At 38.5% G+C, this 19,092-nt stretch overlaps 2 protein-coding genes across 4 annotated transcripts in view; one reads left to right on the top strand and one right to left on the bottom strand.

Moving 5' to 3' along the window:
• Positions 1-69: 69 nt before the first annotated feature.
• Positions 70-3,473, bottom strand: LOC136258948 (RISC-loading complex subunit tarbp2-like). The gene is made up of 2 exons (XM_066052339.1): positions 2,938-3,473; positions 70-569 (listed from the first exon to the last, which is right to left on the bottom strand). Exons 1-2 carry the CDS (start codon positions 3,451-3,453, stop codon positions 174-176), a joined length of 912 nt encoding a protein of 303 aa, XP_065908411.1. The 5' UTR covers positions 3,454-3,473; the 3' UTR covers positions 70-173.
• Positions 3,470-19,092, top strand: part of LOC136258943 (translocation protein SEC63 homolog) — a 31,034-nt gene continuing 15,411 nt past the window's right edge. For all 3 annotated transcript variants that reach the window (XM_066052333.1, XM_066052332.1, XM_066052334.1), the window contains exons 1-16: positions 3,470-3,621; positions 3,671-3,776; positions 11,997-12,111; positions 12,163-12,278; positions 13,665-13,726; positions 13,780-13,838; positions 13,888-13,938; positions 13,985-14,093; positions 16,361-16,455; positions 16,511-16,546; positions 17,731-17,830; positions 17,880-17,978; positions 18,508-18,706; positions 18,753-18,847; positions 18,896-18,978; positions 19,023-19,073. In XM_066052333.1, coding sequence (XP_065908405.1) covers positions 3,498-3,621; positions 3,671-3,776; positions 11,997-12,111; positions 12,163-12,278; positions 13,665-13,726; positions 13,780-13,838; positions 13,888-13,938; positions 13,985-14,093; positions 16,361-16,455; positions 16,511-16,546; positions 17,731-17,830; positions 17,880-17,978; positions 18,508-18,706; positions 18,753-18,847; positions 18,896-18,978; positions 19,023-19,073 — 1,500 coding nt within the window. In that variant the 5' untranslated portion in view covers positions 3,470-3,497. The remainder of the gene's footprint in view (positions 3,622-3,670; positions 3,777-11,996; positions 12,112-12,162; positions 12,279-13,664; positions 13,727-13,779; positions 13,839-13,887; positions 13,939-13,984; positions 14,094-16,360; positions 16,456-16,510; positions 16,547-17,730; positions 17,831-17,879; positions 17,979-18,507; positions 18,707-18,752; positions 18,848-18,895; positions 18,979-19,022; positions 19,074-19,092) is intronic.

Genomic DNA, 19,092 nt, shown 5'->3' with positions numbered 1-19,092 from the left:
TCAGTATATAACTGAACAGATTTCTCAAACTCTGATGTAATTGTTTGAGGTCATGGAGGTTCAGATGTGTTTCAATGGAGTAATAGTTCATAAAGAAATTAGGCCAAGTATTCCAGTACAAGTCATTAATACAATATTTACACCATAAAACAATAGCCTTGTACCGTATACAATTACAATGTATGTAATGAAGGATATAGTATAGACAAGTTTGACATCAAATTATCAATGGCGACATCTTTAGCAGTGTCCTTACAATTGCCATTACCACATCCAGTAACATGTTGTCCCTGATGTTTGAGTGTTGCTAGGCACAGTTCGCTACCATCCCCTTCCAAGTATACTACATCAATATCCTGATGATTTACTGAAATATCCAGAGGATCTACTGAATTATCTAAGGAATTTACTGAAATATCCATAGGATTTATCGATGGCATGGAACCATCTGTGTCATCATGTGAGCCACTATGTGGATCATGTGATCTACTTTCATACGAGTCACCGCTAATATTCAAGGAAGCCATGGTAGTCTCCACTTGAGATATACTGGTAGTTCTTGTTTTCACCTGTGAGAGACGGCAACAGAATAACTACCACATGAGGTCTGAACTAACAGCTTACAAATGAGTATTAATTGTACGTAGTACTTTACATATGGAACCAGTAAAGGCTTCAACAAGGAATTGTTTAACAAACGTTTCCTTAGCAATGCATACCAACATAATTAAATAATTACAAAATTTCATGAATTACAAAATCCGAAATTACAATAAGTACTAGTAATAGTATGGGTAACAGTTTGCCTCGTGAATATTTTCAGTACAATATTCGTAATATTTATCCCAAATTTCACTGCTACCCATGCTATTCTGAGTTAATACCATACTTGTACTTTGGTTGCCAAGCAACAGTTGTTAGGGTCTGGTTGCTATGGGAATCAAATCAAAATAGCTCATATCAACTACCAACGTGGTAACCTTAGCAACCATTGCTAAGCAACTACACTACATACTCTAGCCAATGAAATTGCAATTACAACTTTTCACTGCTACCAGTGAAATTTGGGATAAATTTCACTGCTGCTATGGGTAGTGAAACAGTTATGATATTACTTAATTAATTGATGTATTGTATTATTGCAAAACCAAAACCTGTTATCTAAAATAATAGCATAGTAATACATAGTTGATTAATTACAGATGTAGGGGTGGCTGAGAAGGGGGGGGGGCAGCCCCTCTGAAAAAAATACAGGGGGGCCCATCCCCACCTAAAATTATCTGTAGCTGTGATGGAGAGCCTAGCTTAATAGTGTCATTTGAGATTTTTTTTTGGTCTTCGACTTACAACTAGGCCATGGCATCACCAAGCTAGACCCCCCCCCCCAAATATATAGGCATCTCCGCCACCTCTGAAGTTAGCTGCGTAGCTGCATGGCATCTCAACATCAATTTGTTGTTTATACTAGATAGCTGCATCATGAAGCTCACATGATCCAGAATTTAGCCTAGTTATGTACTTACTGTTGCACACTAACTGTACAACATGTAAAAGATGGTCACATATGAACTTTCTCCAAATCCAGCAAATAGCTACTTAGCTATGGTAACTGTCTAGCTATTTCCTCCAAATCTTGCCATCCATACAGTGGAACCCCTCTAAGACAGACACCATTGGGGAAATGAAATATGTCCTTTATATGGAGGTGTCCTTATTTAAGGAGTTTTCTAGGATATGGTACCATGTGAACCAGATATGATCAACTAATAGCCACAGAAGTGATGTTATTGAGCATGGGTTATCTATGGTGTGTGGCCTCTACTACACTAACAACAAAAATTTTATACATGCTCCCATAAAGACTTATCTGGATTACTCCATATTTGATTAGTTATCAAAATGGTTGGCTATACAGATTATGTACTTTATCCTGTAGCGCAGTTTAAAGCGCACCAGCTACTATTTTCAGAACACCTGGGTAAGAACATCAACAGTAGTACTTGTATATGCATTCATATGGCTTCTCATAACTCCGTTGGTTTGTCTCGCACTTTGTAGAATAGGCAATACAGAGACGGTGCTTTCTGCATTAAATGATGCAGTTCTTGTAACTGGCAATGAACCTTTCTTACTTGTGTCTGCGATTAGCGAGGTGTTTATTTATTTATTGTACTGGGCAGTCAGCACAGCTGGTAAATTCCCAGGTAAAAAAAGAAACAGCATACAACAGAATTAATATACAGTTAATTATTGGTTAGGTATAGTTGTAAATTATTTGAAAAGGTGACATAGTCAGTCGTGTCTAGTAATAGAAGTTGTTCCATTCTTTGATTGTTTAAAAAAAAGAAGAAAAGATTGTAGATGTGATGTGGTTGATACAGGTGGGAGAATGAAATGATAAGGGTGATAGTGTCATGTGTCTCTTGTTACAGGTAGGTAGTAAGTTGGGATTGTGTTATACTGTAGTACTTTCCATGTCTGGGAATTGTGCAGTGTCCGGTTTATGAAATAGAGAGGTGTCCGCTATTGAGGGGGCATTAATACACAGGTATTGGAAGTTGCATTTGGGACTTTATTACTTGTCCGTTATAAAGAGGCTGTCCGCCATTCAGGGGTGTCTGTTAAGAGGGGTTCCACTGTAGTCATTCATCCAGAAAAGTTTTCTACCTCGAAACTATTTACGTATATTATTAATTTTATCCATATATGGTAACTGTATTCAGCTACTACCACAGTTTCATTGATGCAAACAGCAACACAAGTGGGGATGATTTACTAACTCCTATCATGCTACCTCACCCAGCCAGTACCCTGTATAAACCCCCTGTATAAGCCCCCTGTATACCTAACAGTACCACAGCTATATTGTTTTGTGACATCAACAACTCAACTCAACCCATCATAAAATGTCACTACAGATATTGTCACAACACTCACCTTTGGGCTCTTATCTAAAACTGGTTTTAATTTAGAATACAAATCATTAGCTGCCTTCTTCTTAGCTTCTTTCTTAGAACTTGCAGTTGCCTCAGCACTAAACTGGTTCCCATCATGATTACTAGCTGTGGCCCTTATTGTAAAAGTCTTATTATGAGGTACTCCTCCTTCACTTATACAATCATATATTGGGAGAACCAAGCTCTTCTTTTGTAATAATTGTTGTAACACTGTTACGGGGTTATATTCTGTACTCTGGTCTCCAGCCACACCTAGCTCCTTCATCTTCCTAACCATACTAACTGCACAAGACTTCTTAGCTTCTTTCTTACTCTTTCCTTCGCTAGTTACTTCGAATTTTTGAAACTTGCACGTTATAGTGAAGGTTCGCTTGTGTGGTTCGCCTGCAACGCTTTTCTCTTCGTAAACTGGAGGAGGGAGTTGATGTTTAGTAGCGTAGCTGTTCAGGTAAGCTACAGCATTTTCTTCTTCTTCGACTGATGGACCCGTCGCCATTTTAATATTGTTTAGGTGCGCATTAGATAGACCTAGTCGCGTGTATGGCTCAGATCGAATATGACGAGTCCGGCGCTACATTTAGCTACTTCTTGTTATCAGCTTACGTCTTTCTGCTGATACCAGTTACCTATTTACTGTGGCCGTCCAGTAGTGACGCTAAACCGGGTATGGTCGAGTAGCTGTTATTGCACGAATGGTTGATATCGTTATACAGAGGACGATGCAGAGGGCAGCAGGACGTGTCAGTGTGAAGGATGTGTCCGAAAACTACACAAGAAGGACACAAAGAAACCACGTGAGAAATGGTTGAAGAGGATTAGGTGAGTGTCACGTGATCTATAGTATGATCGCATTCCACCTGTGTTATGACCTTTGCCCCTCATCCTGTTTTGTAGTCTGGTGCCGCCCGCCCCTTCGCATAAAGTAAGGGTCTGGTGAAATACAGATACTAAATCATTTCTAGCGCCCAGATTCGGCGCTAGCCAATTAGTGCATGCCAATGACGTTCACACAGAAATCGCCTTGACAACACAATGCTTTTGTTCGAATTGAAGTGCAATCATCTGACGTAACAAGCAATACGTACGCTGTCTAATTGAATTCCTTTTGAAATGATTAGGTATTTGTATTTCACCAGACCCTTACTTTTTGCAAGGGGCGGGCGGTGCCAGACTACCTGTTTTGTTGGTACAAATATAATTTATTTAAATCCTTGTGAATCAAAAAGTGATTATTAGACACCCGATATGATTGAAGGCCAACTTTTAGCAACACAAATTTACTAGCATTTTGATTGACAAGATGATCTTCAAAAGCTTTTGTAGGTGAGATCAAGGCAAAATTTTACTGTTTAAATATCCACACTAATCTGTGAAGAAGTGGGTGAGAAAAGTTGTAGGTGGATGTTAATGCAGTTTTGATAATGGCTGTTGGACTTTGTTCAAATTTGTAAAGGGTTTACGTGTTCCTTACAGAAAAGTTACTTAATAGCTAATTTTGGCCTCACTGTTTAGCATTAGGTTGTCTATACAAACACAATGATGATATTGAATTATAAATTTATTGTATTGCAGGATTTAGTTCAATATTTGTTTAATACTCTAATAGAGTGTACATACTTCTATTAGAGTATTACACAAATAACATTGAGTATTAGAGTATTACACATTGAACATGGAGCTTCCAGTGGTAAATCTACTGTATACCTTGTTTGGTAATATTATCATACGGTATGGTAGTACTGCTTATTACGATCATGAAGAACTGGGCTTTTCCAGCCAATAATATCCAGCCTCAATTTTCCTTCATGACAGCTTTGGTTAGGTACAGCCAAGCCCAAAAATATCCTCAGACCAACCCCAAACCCTTCCAAAATGTTTCTATGGAATTTAAAAAAAAGAATTCTATTTAACCCTTTAAACCCGCATATTCCAGAAAACTGGATTTGATAAAACACAAACGGAAAATGTGTAATATTTTTGCAATTGGTTTTAAACAGGCATATTGTACGAAGCGTTTATCCAATCTGTTAGAAATAGAGATTTTCTTACTTGGGAAGGCCTACCCTTAGTAACAGTATATAAACTGTTAATAAACAACAAGGAACTCATGTGCTACAAAGCACTGAATCAGTTTGTTTCGTTTCACGTCCGTATTGTTAGTGTTCTTGCCGTCTATTTTCTGAATCACGTGATGGCTGTATCTCAACGGAATCACCATCACATGACGACCAAGATGACATCAAGAAAATATTTCCACGATGCAGTATGGCCGAGTTATGGCCTTTGGTGTATCGATATGCGAAGGAAGAAGATGAAGAGATAGTTCTTTTGTACTTTAAAGGAACAGAGTGAAGTTCTGGGATGAAAGGATGTGACAAAGGATAGACCCATTTAAACTGAGGTTGAGTAACATGGTGTTTGTGGTTTTTAGACAGCCCTAACAGTTCTTGTTCTATATTAGTTTGTTTTAAAAACTTGTGTATAATTCAGTTTTCAGGATTATACGTTTTCAGTGCTTGTGTTTTGTAAAACGGCTGTGGGTTAAGGGTTAAGGGTTAACGTAATTTTATGCTGATTGACTGATGCCTCCAGCCAAGTGTAACTTGACGATCAATTGATTTCTTTACTGTTCGATGTCGCTTTGTCTTGAAATGTTCCTTTTCACCAACTGCAGTATGTACAATACATGCATCATGGACTTTCCTTTGTCCTCCTTTGTGTTCCAGTTCTTTTTGCTGGCATCACAAGGTGTCAGTTTGCAATAGTGCGATGCGGCTTTCCTGTGACTGTGTTGGCTGTTATACTTATTGCCCATATCATAGATGTACAGACAAGTACCCGGGATCGGAATCATCTGTTTTTTTTTATGCCGGATCATTGTAAGCAACATCTTCTAATTTATCGCACAGAAGTCTAGCCCTACTCTTTGTGTGACTACTTCCCAAAATATTAATAATTGAGTAGTTGTGTGCTGTAAGTTTGATAATGGTGGCTATGTCCGCATCGAGAGACACACCAACAAACCAGGCCTTACTGCTAATTAACTACCCTCTTTCACGAGGAAGACTTACCGACAACTAAATGAACACTCTCAAAAGTTGAAATTTTGCAGAAACGTATTGTGGCTGGCGTATTTCACCATCCTGCCTTTTTTAAAGAGGCTATAATGATCTGGTGAATACATTTGTATTGGAGTTATCGAGCTTACTTGAGATGATTTCAATCCTGTGTACTGTTGTCTGTATATCTATGCCCATAGTTTCCATAGCGACTGGATTGATTGCAGAGACGCTCCTTGTACTGTTCTTTGTTTGTAATGGACTGAAATAGCCCTGGGGCAATGTTACATGCTGTTGGTGTGTGGAAGCCACTCAACAGTTGTCCAAGACCAGCTGGTTACATTGTGTATTTCTTGAGTTCATGTGAAGTACATGTATCACATGATTTTATTGGGCCCTAAATTAAAATAATCAAACACTGCCATTGTCAATGGTCAACATCACACACCGGAAGCACGATTATGTTGTCACAGTAAACCATAACATTCCACTGCCTTAAAGAGGAAATATAACATTTGTACCAGTGCAGCTGCCGTATATATCGCTGACAAATTCATATTAAGTATTGGCAAGTGGTGGATTGTTACTTGCAGTGCTAGTTTGTGAGTTATTAGTGACGTCAGGTTGAAGCTGTCTTTTTGTTGCCATGTTAGGTGAATGCTAGTTCTGTATCATTCACTAAAACAGCATATGATAGGAGAGTACTGTATACAGGTAGTCCAGTGATGTAACCTAGATCAACAGCATGACACTCACCAGCTATCCAAGAGCTGCAATAGTGTCAGATAAATTCCCAGCAGTGCGTAGATTGTTAGCGTCACTGCCAGCTATTTTTACCTTCTCTGGTATGCTGTTTTCTCTATACAATAACAACCATTGAAGTGTGGGAACAGTGTACCAGTTGAACGGCACTTTCATCATTGCTCCAGATTGTTATTCACTATACGAAACTGTAAGACCACTATTGTTTGCCATCCTTAGCTTGACCACTATTGTTTGCCATCCTTAGCTTGACCACTATTGTTTGCCATCCTTAGCTTGACCACTATTGTTTGCCATCCTTAGCTTGACCACTATTGTTTGCCATCCTTAGCTTGACTTGAATGGCTGCTAGTGGCGAGAACAGTGGTGAACTATCGTTAGCACTAGAACTATCATCAGTGGCTTTGTTAACTACAGTGCTAAACAATGCAGTTCAGTATATACACAGCCATTTATATAATGTCTGTAACTTGAGTTATAGTGCAACGAGACAAAGCTTTTCTGAGAGAGGAAGAGCACATCAAACATCTAAAGAAACTTAAGATGTATAACATAGCTGAAAGCTAAGAATAATGGCCTCTTCACTTTCGAATCAGCAATTGATAGTAAAATTAGGAATTTTAGACTACAAAAAGTTTGATACTGAAATTTGATACCTTCAGGCTCTTAGTAGTGCCTGAGTGCAGCAAGGGTGCCACAGCCCAGGGCCTTCAAGTATTCTAAATCCTGTAGAACCCTGGCTCGTGACGTCTAACTATTATTTAGGGATCATAGAAAAAAGTAGGGAAACAAGGGAGGTTGCCTACGGGTGTAACTAATCACTGGACTGGACTACTGGACTGGAACACTGGACTGACATATTTTTTGTTTTTACACATTCTGAGGTTGATTTTATTGAGTCTTGCTAGCTAAGGACCTTCAGAAAACTTGCAGTCTGCTACTAAAATGATGAGTATGAGGAGTGGAGTAAGCAAAAACTGACTTCTCACTACTTGTTATGCTCTACAGCATTTATACACTTCTTAGTATTGTGTTTTGGAGATTGTAATATCTAGCAATAGCTAACCAAAAATCATTTTACTATATTTGTACTACCTATGATACACTGTATCCTTAAACTAAATAGCTCAGACCCCTGGGACACAACTTATCCTTCCTAAGACTACTGTAGCTAAGTTCGCTCATACATGCAATATACAAACTCATTGTACAACTGTAGGTATTTTCTGCTATCATGATTAGTTCTTACATGTGCTGGTTGGTGTACTACTACAATATGTGACCAAATTTACAAGCTTGCTACTATCTCCAAGACGTTATTGTTGGTTAACCATAACTAGCACATTCCCTGCAGCATACTGATAAGGAGTATAGGTATATGTACTGTAGAAGAACATAATAAATAGAGGTGAAATCACTAGAAGTAGGTTTTTGCTTACTCCACTCCTCACACTCATCATTTTAGTAGCAGACTGAAAGTTCTCTGAAGGCCCTTGGCTAGCAAGACTCAATAAAACCAACCTCAGAATGTGTAAAAACCAAAAATATGTCAGTCCAGTAGTCCAGTCCAGTGTTCCAGTCCAGTAGTCCAGTCCAGTGATTAGTTACACCCGTTGCCTACACCTGCAGATATGCTAGTGGACATTTAATCACTAATTAAGTCTACCCATGACCAAATTAGGGATTAAATGTTCACTAGCATATCTGCAGGTGTAGGTGACCTCCCTTGTTTCCCTACTTTTTTCCTATGATCCCTAATTGAGCTTAAAATTCCTAATACTTGTTGTAATACAGTACACATTTTTTTGAGGACTTCTAGTCAGACATGGGGCCAAGTACATTTAAAAGTACTTAAGTAAAGTACAAGTACTTTTGAATTTTCCAAGTACAAGTACTCCAGCAGCAATCAAGATAGTACTTAAGTAAAGTACAAGTACATTTTGCTGTAGTAAAATATATGCTGTATTCAGTGTATTGTAGTATGTAAGTGTGCCTAGGGGGTTGGTTTTTGTCAACCATTCTCTCTCTTAAACTCTTAAAACGCACTGACTTGAACAACAGCATTGGTGACATCGTTAAACGTGGCAACATGATACACAGTAAGGTTGGGGAAGGCAGTAGAAGAATTGCAAGAAGTTGTAAACTGCACCTTCATACAATTTTGATATTCTCATAGTACACCCACTGTATACAAACTATGTACAATGTTTGTAGTACATACAAGTACTCGGCAAAGTACTTGAGTATAAGTACAAGTACATTGGGGAAATTAAGAAAGTATTTAAGTAAAGTACAAGTACTTTCAAATCTGTACTTAAGTGTACTTAAGTATAAGTACTCATGTACTTGGCCCCATGTCTGCTTCTAGTAGAACATGCGTACAAAATTCTAGAACAATATACAATCGTTTATTTAAAAGCAGAATTTTTATTTATAAAGCAGAAATTAAGTGATCAGCCAAGATAGCAGTTAAGGATGCGGGTGTTAGGTACCTGGTTTGAACTGTGGTAAGTTTTTCAGCACCTCTTTACCTTACAGTGACTGCTCTATTAGAGTATCTCAATCCCACTATTTTACGCTTGTACAGTTTTGCTTATATCTTTGTAGCTGTAACTCTATTGTTTTCAAGCCATCAGAAAGCACACTGTTACGATGATCATCACCAATTTCCTATACTCGGTTTACCCTGTAGTTGTGATAGAAGTTTGATCTTTTTTTTTAACGTGAATAATGCTCATATCTTCTTGGATATTCATCATATTTGGTACGTGAATTCACCTTTATGTGTTCTTCATTTGACCCAAAGATTGAGGCTACCGAGTTACATCAATTTTGCAAAGTATGCAAAAATAAATCTACCCCCCCCCCCCCCCCCCCACCTACGGCTTAAGTGGCTTGGAACAATTTTCATAAAGCAATCACATTAGTTGTAAGGCTTAATTTACAATATGGTTGACCACCAGTTCCTGTCATTTGCTTAATGTTATGTAATCACATATCATCACAGCATTTTTAAAAAGTAGCTCCACACGATAGTAGATAGTCAGGTATACAGCAAATCAGTGCTATTAGAAGTATTTGCTCTGAAGCGATAGCTATACTTAGAACTTACACTACACACATCCCAGAGTTTCTGTTTGTTGTAAAAGGTAGAGAACAAAATACTTCATGGATTTCTGTTAGTACAAAGTGCAATAGTTTGCTTGTTTCAAGCCCTGAAAATTTAATGCTGAAGCCATACAGGAACTATACCCCATATCTCACAATTGGCTGGTGCAAATTTAATCAAATTTTCTGTGTGGCCTATCCTACCTGGTGGACAGCTATAATACAAAAATGATGTGCTTTGGAAAAGGGGCCTTGGAGCTATGCACACATGAAAATGCTGTTTTCTTTCTTCCTGTTAATATACTCACAGTGTGGCACGTCGGCTGTCTTGCAACTGTATCAACTGACTATATGAATGTATTAATGTGTGTATGTCTTGTGTAGACATTGTGTAAATGTCTCACATCATACAGTACAATAGTACTGTATAGTAGGGACCACAAAGGAGTAGGCGTAGCCCACGAAATAACAACACCCATACACCAGCCTCAATTTTCCCTGACGACAATGAGGCAGTATTGGTTAGGTAAAACTAAGCCCAAACAAGCTTTCAGATTGACCCGAACACTTTCAACAAGTTGCTACGGAATTTAAAAAAAATTATTTAACGTTTTAACGAAATTTTCTACTGACTGACTGGCTGCCTGATGTCTTCAGACAAGCGTAACTTGATAACGGCTAAGGCTACCGGCTTAATTTTTTCACTGTTTGACGTTGCTTCGGCCTGAGAGGTGCCTTTTGGCATACCGCAGTATGTACAATGCATTCTTCATGGACTTACCAGTGTTCTCCTTTGTGTCCCATTCATCTTTTCTGACAGTGAAAAGTGTCGATTGGCGATAGCATGTGATGGCTTCCCTTCGTATTAACGGAAATCGTCTGTATTTTTAATAGTGGCTGTTTTGATTGCAGAGGTGCTTTTCGAACAGTTCTTGATTCGTACTGCTGTGTAATGGGTTGAACATAGCTGCCCAAACAAACAACAGAACTCCAACTAGCTATCTACTAAGGTGTACGTATTACACTCCAAAGAACTATTCTACACAGTTTACTTACAGTGTGATCCATTCTACAGCTGGTTTCTTTGTGATTTGTCCCATTTTTGGTGTTGCGCAAGTGTATCTGCACTTGTGAACACCATGCTGCATCTGGGATAAAGTAGCCGACTGTCGACTTTACTTGCTGTAACACTTTCTTTGCTATCAACTACTAGTTATCAACTTGAAGAACGATTTAACTTGCCTATTATGAAAGTTACACTTTACGCTATTATATAACAAACGCGTGCTAGTCCGGTAAGGATCCAGTTATCCCAGAAACAGGATCTCTATGGGTGTGTCCATTTCAGTACTAACACATCTTGCTATGAAACGTGTTTTACAAGTTATAGTGAGGCTAAAACTTATTCTATGAGTGAATTATGAAGCTGTGCCGCCATATGGCAGCAGTGGCCGTTAATGGATTGCCTTGATATAAACATCTGATATTCCAGGGAAAAGAGAATATGTCATAAAGCAAGTAACATCAAAGGCCCAAAGCTGAAGCTGTGATATCAAAAATACCAAATATGGTAGTTGTGGTTAATCAATCTTAGTTTAGAGTAGAAGTAATTGTACTCATAAGGTTTCTGCCAGTATTGTTGGCTTATTGTTGATAGTGCTTATTGTTGATAGTGCTTATTGTGACTGAGAGTTGTAATTATGTGTACTACCGTACACAAGGGAATTTTGACGTAAGAAAAATTTGACAAAATCAAGAAATTGTAGGCAAAACGTGTACTTTTAAGGATACTTATAAACATTTGACGAATTTAAATTTGACGAATTAAACCAATTTGTCAAATTCGTCAATTTTTTTTGACGTAAAAATTTCCTTGCGTACGGTATAAGATACACCAGTATCTGTATACTCCATGTTCCATACTAGGAAGTTCCATACTATAAGTTTCATACTTGTACCCCATACTAGACTTCTACTCTCATACTCCATACTCCGTATCCCATACTACATATCCCATACTCTCATACTCCATATCCTATACTAGAGTTTAGAGTACAAGAGCGTGTGTGTTGTTTAATTGTTCATTTACAAGTCACTCCTCCATCAACAGGTATCTCTGCATTGCTATTGGCTGGATATTATTTATATACATGTTCTACCGTACTTTCACCATGGAGATAGAAAATGTGGAGTATGACCCTTATGAAATCCTTGAGATTAGCAGGGTATGAGCTGGATCATGTGAGCTATTACGACTAGATCATGTGATCATATAGGGGGCTGAGATGTCAGAGATCAGGCGACAATATCGTCAACTCAGTCTTCGTTACCATCCTGACAAGGACACTGGTAACCAGGATAAGTTCATGAAGATTGCTAAGGCTTATGAGGCGTACGTTATTACATTTAGTGATGCACCGATTAATCGGTAAACAATCGCAAATTGGTTTATCGGCCAATATTGGTATCACTTAGCAGATTATTTTAACTGATTAAATTTACTGACCCTGATGTACTGTTTAATTAATTTAATTAAGAAAGTTTTAAAATGGCAATTTTTACAAAATACTTGTGAAATTTTAGTAAACACATAACTATCAAATTAGCTATCGGTATCGGCCATTCAATACCTGATAATCAGCAAAATGTCTTATTGGTGCATCACTAACTATATTAATTGTCTGTGCTGCATGTGAGGTATTGTGTTCTCTGTAACCATGGTGATGGGTTGTAACTAAGTAGCCAATCAGAATTGAACTGTTTGGTATGAATATCACCAAGAGTTCATAATATTTGTACGTATACAAATATTATGAACTCTTGATATCACTAAGTACTCTATAAATTCACTATACTTACATAGTAACACTGTGAATTATGTAGCATTTGTAACGTGGCTAGACTTACCATGGTGATGATTGGCTTGTTTTATTTCTGATTGGCTATTATAATCCAGGTGTAGAGATATTTGTACAGAGTTGGGGTCGTTACTCTACCAGTGTAACTCTTTACATATTACTCGCTACTTCTATATGATATAATGCGTTACAGTTACATTATACTCCCAGAAAATAGTAATGAGTAATGTATTACATGTTAGGCCATACCTATTTGAAAGGTTGTTGCTCGGACCCGACCAACCCAATTTTGCACAGATTTTAATTAAGAAAAGGAAAAAAAATTATATCACGTGACACCTTAAAAATTGCTGCAAAAGATTGAGATACTCTAATAGAACAGTCAGTTAGTACAAGTTTTATCTCAAATATAATATAATGCTAGCTATCTATAAACGTAAAACCAGCGTGTTCCTCACTCCTGCTCTATGATAGCATCAGTGCAGTGCTCATTGAACTACTAGATATGTTTTATCAGTTATGTATTAGAAGGGATTTGATAGGTCTGCATACAACTTTAATATGACTTACTGATCTATTATATGGCTTGTAGCCAGAAATGATAAGCATGTACATATCTAAAAATCATAATTTTGTAGCTAGATAGCTGTTTTTTTGTTGTTTTGTTTTGCCCACCGACCGACCCATTTTGTTGTAAAATAAATCCGAGCAACAACTTTTCAAATAGGTATGGCCTTACTCTGATGGCTGTAACTAGTAATATAACAGTTGTTCATTACTTTGTAATGTGTTATATTACTTCGTTCACAGCATAAGTTACATATTGTATAATAAGCATAACTTGTTACCCCTAACTCTGGATTATGATGTCTTGGTCATATGTACTATCAGCTGCCATGACACTGGTTACCATGATGTAGGTTAACAGATGAGGAGTCTCGTAAAAACTGGGAGGAGTATGGTAATCCTGATGGGCCAAGAGGTGGGTGTGTCCCAAGTGACGATGTCATTGTTATGCCACCATTATCACCATAGCAACCAGTTTTGGTATAGCCCTTCCATCATGGATAGTATCTCAAGAGTCGTCAATATGGGTCGGTATGGTCACAGGATCACATGATATAAGTGTGTGTGTCTTATTAGGTGTTGGTGGTCTACGTGGGTGTGTTCATGGTTGCCTTGCCGACTGCTGTGGTGAGCACCGGTGTTCATGGTAACACAGATCATGTGATGTACACAGGGGGTGTGGTGGTACCGATCTATAAAGTACAGCTCAGCTAACGTTTTGATGGACACTCAGAAACTATACTCTTATTGTCTCAGTCGTAAGGCTTCCATCGATGTGAAAAGTACGAGTGTGTTCAACAGTGGGGGTAACACGTTACTGAGTGTGTTGTTATAGCATACAAGCAGTGTTTGGGGGTAACACGTACTGTACCAGTTATGTAACATTAGCTATTACTTTGTGGTAACTAAGTAATATAACGAAGTAATTATGCTATAAAAACAGGTAATATGACTCGAGTTACTTTACTTACAAATCTATTATGTTACATAAGTAATGAAGTTACTATAACAAGAATTTATTACTACAAGTAACAACAAAGTTACTAATCTCGTTACTAATCTACGAAGCCACCTCAAACTAATGAATGAAGCTTATTCACCAGCTTCTTACAATTCTAACCAAGATTTACATATTGTCCAACAACGCAATCATGTCACGTGATAAGGTGGTAGCTTCACACGTGACAGCTTAAGGCTGTGGACACAAAGTAATATAATATGTAATATTATTATAGTTACTTTATTTTATGGGTAATATGTAACTGTAACTAAATAGTTCAGTTGCAAGTAATATGTAATATGTAACTAGTATTTTTAAAGATTGTTGACTTAAAAATGAAGTGGGGATCTATGCAATAAAAATAGTGAACGAGATGAATGATGGTATTACAGCACAGCTCGGTGGGAAAGTCCCTACTTTGGCATTGAGCAAAATAGCTAATGTGCCAAAGTAGGGACTTTCCCATCGAGCTATACTTATACCATCATTAATCTCTTGTTTCACTACTTTTTATTGCATAGATCCCTACTTCATTTTTAAGTCAACAATTTTTAAAAACGTTAGTTGTTTAGTTTTTTGTTGTAGCACAGCTAGCTAGTTACAGCTTATTAAAGTATATACTGTGCCAAAATTGGAAGCACATAGGCCCGTAGTAGTGTGCATAGCTTACCTTTGATCGTAGTAGCAGTGGCGCTCAGATCTATGACCTGTCTCAGTACGATGGTCCGCGTTCTATTCACCCCGGCTGGAAGTTGTTTGAAAGAACAGGCCCTTTCAGTTGTTTGGAGCTTAGTCTCGACTAACAGGATGAAATAATACAATTTCCACTTGAGTACTATCCAATCACATGAATTACTCGCTGATCTTGCTGTCCGGCACTGAGTGGCTGAGTCAGTGTTTTCAGAGGAACAAACCGTTGAGTATCGGTCCGTCTCAAATCTCTTTATCAATTGCAGTCCAGGCGTTGGCAAAAGTCAAAGTGACAACTCAGCAGCCTTAATGTTTCACCCCATAGATTTCCACGTGCAACATGAAATTATAAGTGCCCTTGCTCTTTGAGCTGCATAAACGCTTTCTGAAATAATTTTGTGGTGTCTACAGAAAAGTGTTGATACGGAAAATTAATGCCTCGGTATGGTTTCGATGCTTGAAGAAGAAGACAACTAACCTGATGTAAGATAAAAGGAAAGACAAGGCGCACAGGGCGTACACTCGTCGGAACCCCAAAAGGCACATCCCACTGGTGAGTTTGTTGTTGTGGCGTAAAATGGTGACCGTGTGCTGCTTCGTTTGGGCTCTAAGCCTGTGACTGTGGTCAGGCAGTGAGTGAGGCAGTGAGTGAGGCAGTGAGTGAGGCAGTGAGTGAGGCAGTGAGTGAGGCAGTGAGTGAGGCAGTGAGTGAGGCAGTGAGTGAGGCAGTGAGACTATAATTGGAGTTTTTAGCAATTTAAAAAAAAATTAATATCCGGCCACCTGTAAGTGTTTTGTTATATTTTATGCTGTTTTATGTATTATATGGACTAGTACTATTCCGTAAAGGTGGTTTTCGCCACGTAAAATGTCTGTAGGATGATTTTAAAGGAGGAATTTTGGGCGGTGCACGAAACATTCACCACGATCCCTACTTAAATGGTACGACCGTACTGTTTGATATGTAACTAGTTACTTTTAAAAAGTAATCGTCCCAACACTGCGTACAAGTCCCTACATGGATATGAGACTAACAAGTTCCTATATGGATATGAGACTAACAAGTCCCTATATGGATATGAGACTAACAAGTCTCTATATGGATATGAGACTAACAAGTCCCTATATGGATATGAACATGACAACAAACTAAAGGATGACAAAACCATCACAGAACAGTTGCCCTCTACAGAAACATGATTAATCTCATATCCATGAGGTCTATGATAGGGTTCTGCTCAGTCAGCATTGAGTATGGCCCTGTGGTTAGGCCAATATTGCATATGGCTAACAGATCCTGTTTGTGTGTGTGTGTGTGGTGTCATGGTGGCATTGTGTTGTCATGGTGACATTGTGTAGCTTTGTTGATGATATTGACAAGTGCATACGAGTTCTCCAGTCGTCATGGTAACAAGATAAAGGATCGTCCTACTGATGATGCGGTATTATCTAATGTGAGCATTAATTAGGTCACACCATTAGCTCACATGATCCTCCTCAACACTACAGATAATTACAACATCATTACCTCATTGCAACATGAAGGTGGGTATGTATCCATAGCAACTGATGTGTATCCATGGTGATGAGTATCTCTGTGAATATGAACAGTACATGTCAAAATTGCTATCAGCAATATTTGCATAAAGAGTTAGTGTAGCTGGTGTAAGATTCCTGGCAGGAATGGTTCTAGAAGATTTGCTCTAACTCCCAAATATAAGAGTAGCTGTTTTATGTGAAGTTGTAAATCACAGTGGTTGGGCTCCATTGAGATATCGTAACCATAGATATTGGAGCCAAGTGTCCTTGGGTATTGTAGCTGTTGTTATCAATGATCCTCTACCCCTTATCATTGTTTCACTGTTAAACCTTACACAATTCGGTACTACGATTAAAAGCTATAACAACACTTTACACGTTTGCAAGTGCTGGACCAATTTTAGATGATTTATGGTGAAGGTAAATAGCGTAAGTCGTCAATTATCGGCAGGTACCAATTATTGGCACTTTTAAATAATGCAGGCTATGGAATACAAGTTGTGTAAAATAGTTTTGTATTGGAAACCAGTATGCTTTTGCATCTAACCTGAATCTCTCGAATGACTGGCCTCATCTTGGTAAAACTTGTGTGAAACAGAGTTATCCATGGACTATATATCCCACAAAATGTTCACAATGAACCAACAAAGCACCAGAACTCATCTTCAATTGCCTATTACCAATTGTATATTATATGAGGGACTCACCTTCAAGGTACCTTCCTCATATAATATACCAATTTTGGTATTTAATCTGTTGACTGTTCTATTAGAGTATACCATTGTGTGCTAAATGGTTTCAGTAATTCACCGAGACATGTTTTGAAGTACAAGCTATACGTGTCTTATATGATACTTGTTACGTGTCTAAATGAAGGGGCCAGCAGCAAAAGGAGACAGGTGCCATTTGAAAGTTTAGGTGACCATGTGAAGGGCATTAAACAGAATTTTGGGACATAATTGAATTATTTGCTAACAATTTACTTTCTCTGTTTTTTACTTAGTGACAATATTACTCTCATGGTTAAACCAAGCCATTCTAATTTAAAAAAAATTGAAAATCTAAAATGGCACATGTCCCCTTTCTACTGACCCCTTCAAATCCAGCAGTTACATGCTGTGATCTAGTCTCCGATTCTTTATAATCATCAAGTGTAACTTATCACTGTTGCTATGTGTGTTGGTTGCTAGGTGCAACAGCCACCATTTTCTTTACCTCATGCTCGTAAGGCACGAGCATTGTTACACTCTCACCTGGCTCATGTGATGCTTCCGAGGGAGTTATCTGAAGGTGTGTCATAACGCTGTAACATGATTGGTTAATATCAGTGTTCAAACAGACCTCCAACACATATTGGTCACATGTCCGATGTTGCTACAAGAAATGGTGTCCGTCCTCAGTCAGTTCTTCATACTCCTCACAATGTACCCCAGGAAAGGTGAGTATTGTTGTGTAAGTGGTTTGGTTGCCTCTGACCTGGGGTGGGTGATTGGGATCTTTAGTTCAGTAAGAGCCCTGCTGGTGTTTGCCTGCCTCTATTGGGGAAATGGTAGATGGTTGCTCCTCAGTGGGTTGATTGGGAGAGGTTTGATCTTCCTCCATCGTGGGAGTTGCAGTAGAAAGTAAGTCAGCGTCCATAAACAGGTCGTCTAGGATCAGATCATCTGTGTCCTCATAATGACTTTTGCTGCTTGGGAATCTGTAGTGTGTGTGTACGTGTGTGTAGTGTGTGTGGGTGGGTGCGTGCGTGCGTGTGTGTGTGTAGTGTGTGGGTGTGGGTGCATGTGTGTGTGTGTGTGTGTGTGTGTGGGTGTGGGTGCGTGTGTGTGGATAAATTTGTTGATAAAGTTGTGATGTGGAAAATTTGTAGTCGTCTGCACTAGAGATGGTCTTTGTATACTTGTATGGCCATTAAATAGAGGTATGGTCTTTGTATCCTTGTGGCTACTAAGGTTTATTGTCTGCAGGTATGAAGCCCCCAGCAGTGGAGACATTTGAGAATGTGATGAAGTTATCAGCCATAATCATACAGGGGTTGACAGAGAACCAGTCACCATTGTTCCAGCTGCCTCATATCACTCCTGAACAACTCAAACACTTCAAAACGAAGAAGAGACATATCAACTCTTTAGAAGAATTTGCTGCATTGCCTAAGGCACAACGAAGGTAAAGTGATCACATGATCCAATAGTATCATGTCACTGTTACCTAGGAAACTAGTCAAGACACTTACAGACACAGAGTATCACAATGTAATAGCCGTACTGAATAATTACCCTCACTTAGAAGTTACCGTGGAAACTCGAGGTATTATGGGTGGTGGTAATAGTGTGATTTGATTGGTTGAATCATCAGTACTTGATGATGAAGAACAGGGTAAGATTACTGCAGGCAGTGTGGTTACTATTGTCGTGAAGATTACTCGGAGCACATTATTGGTAGGCAACTATCAGTTTGTTATTTAGATCATGTGATCTTGTAGGATCACCATGGTAATGAGGATCTAGTAGAACAGGAGGATCCAGTTGAAGTGGTAGGTATGGAAACTATAT

Source organism: Dysidea avara, chromosome 6, assembly GCF_963678975.1.
Source record: "Dysidea avara chromosome 6, odDysAvar1.4, whole genome shotgun sequence".
Taxonomy (NCBI): domain Eukaryota; kingdom Metazoa; phylum Porifera; class Demospongiae; order Dictyoceratida; family Dysideidae; genus Dysidea; species Dysidea avara.
Note: the sequence above shows the minus strand (reverse complement) of the source record. Positions and strands in the feature narration are given on the sequence as shown.

What these genes read in the sequence shown, in the direction of transcription:
- LOC136258948 (XM_066052339.1), bottom strand. Translation starts at nt 3,453, where the DNA reads ATGGCGACGGGTCCATCAGTCGAAGAAGAAGAAAATGCTGTAGCTTAC. An exon ending in TTTTAGATAAGAGCCCAAAG is followed by an intron (nt 570 to 2,937) that starts GTGAGTGTTGTG and finishes CGTCTCTCACAG; the next exon opens with GTGAAAACAAGAACTACCAG.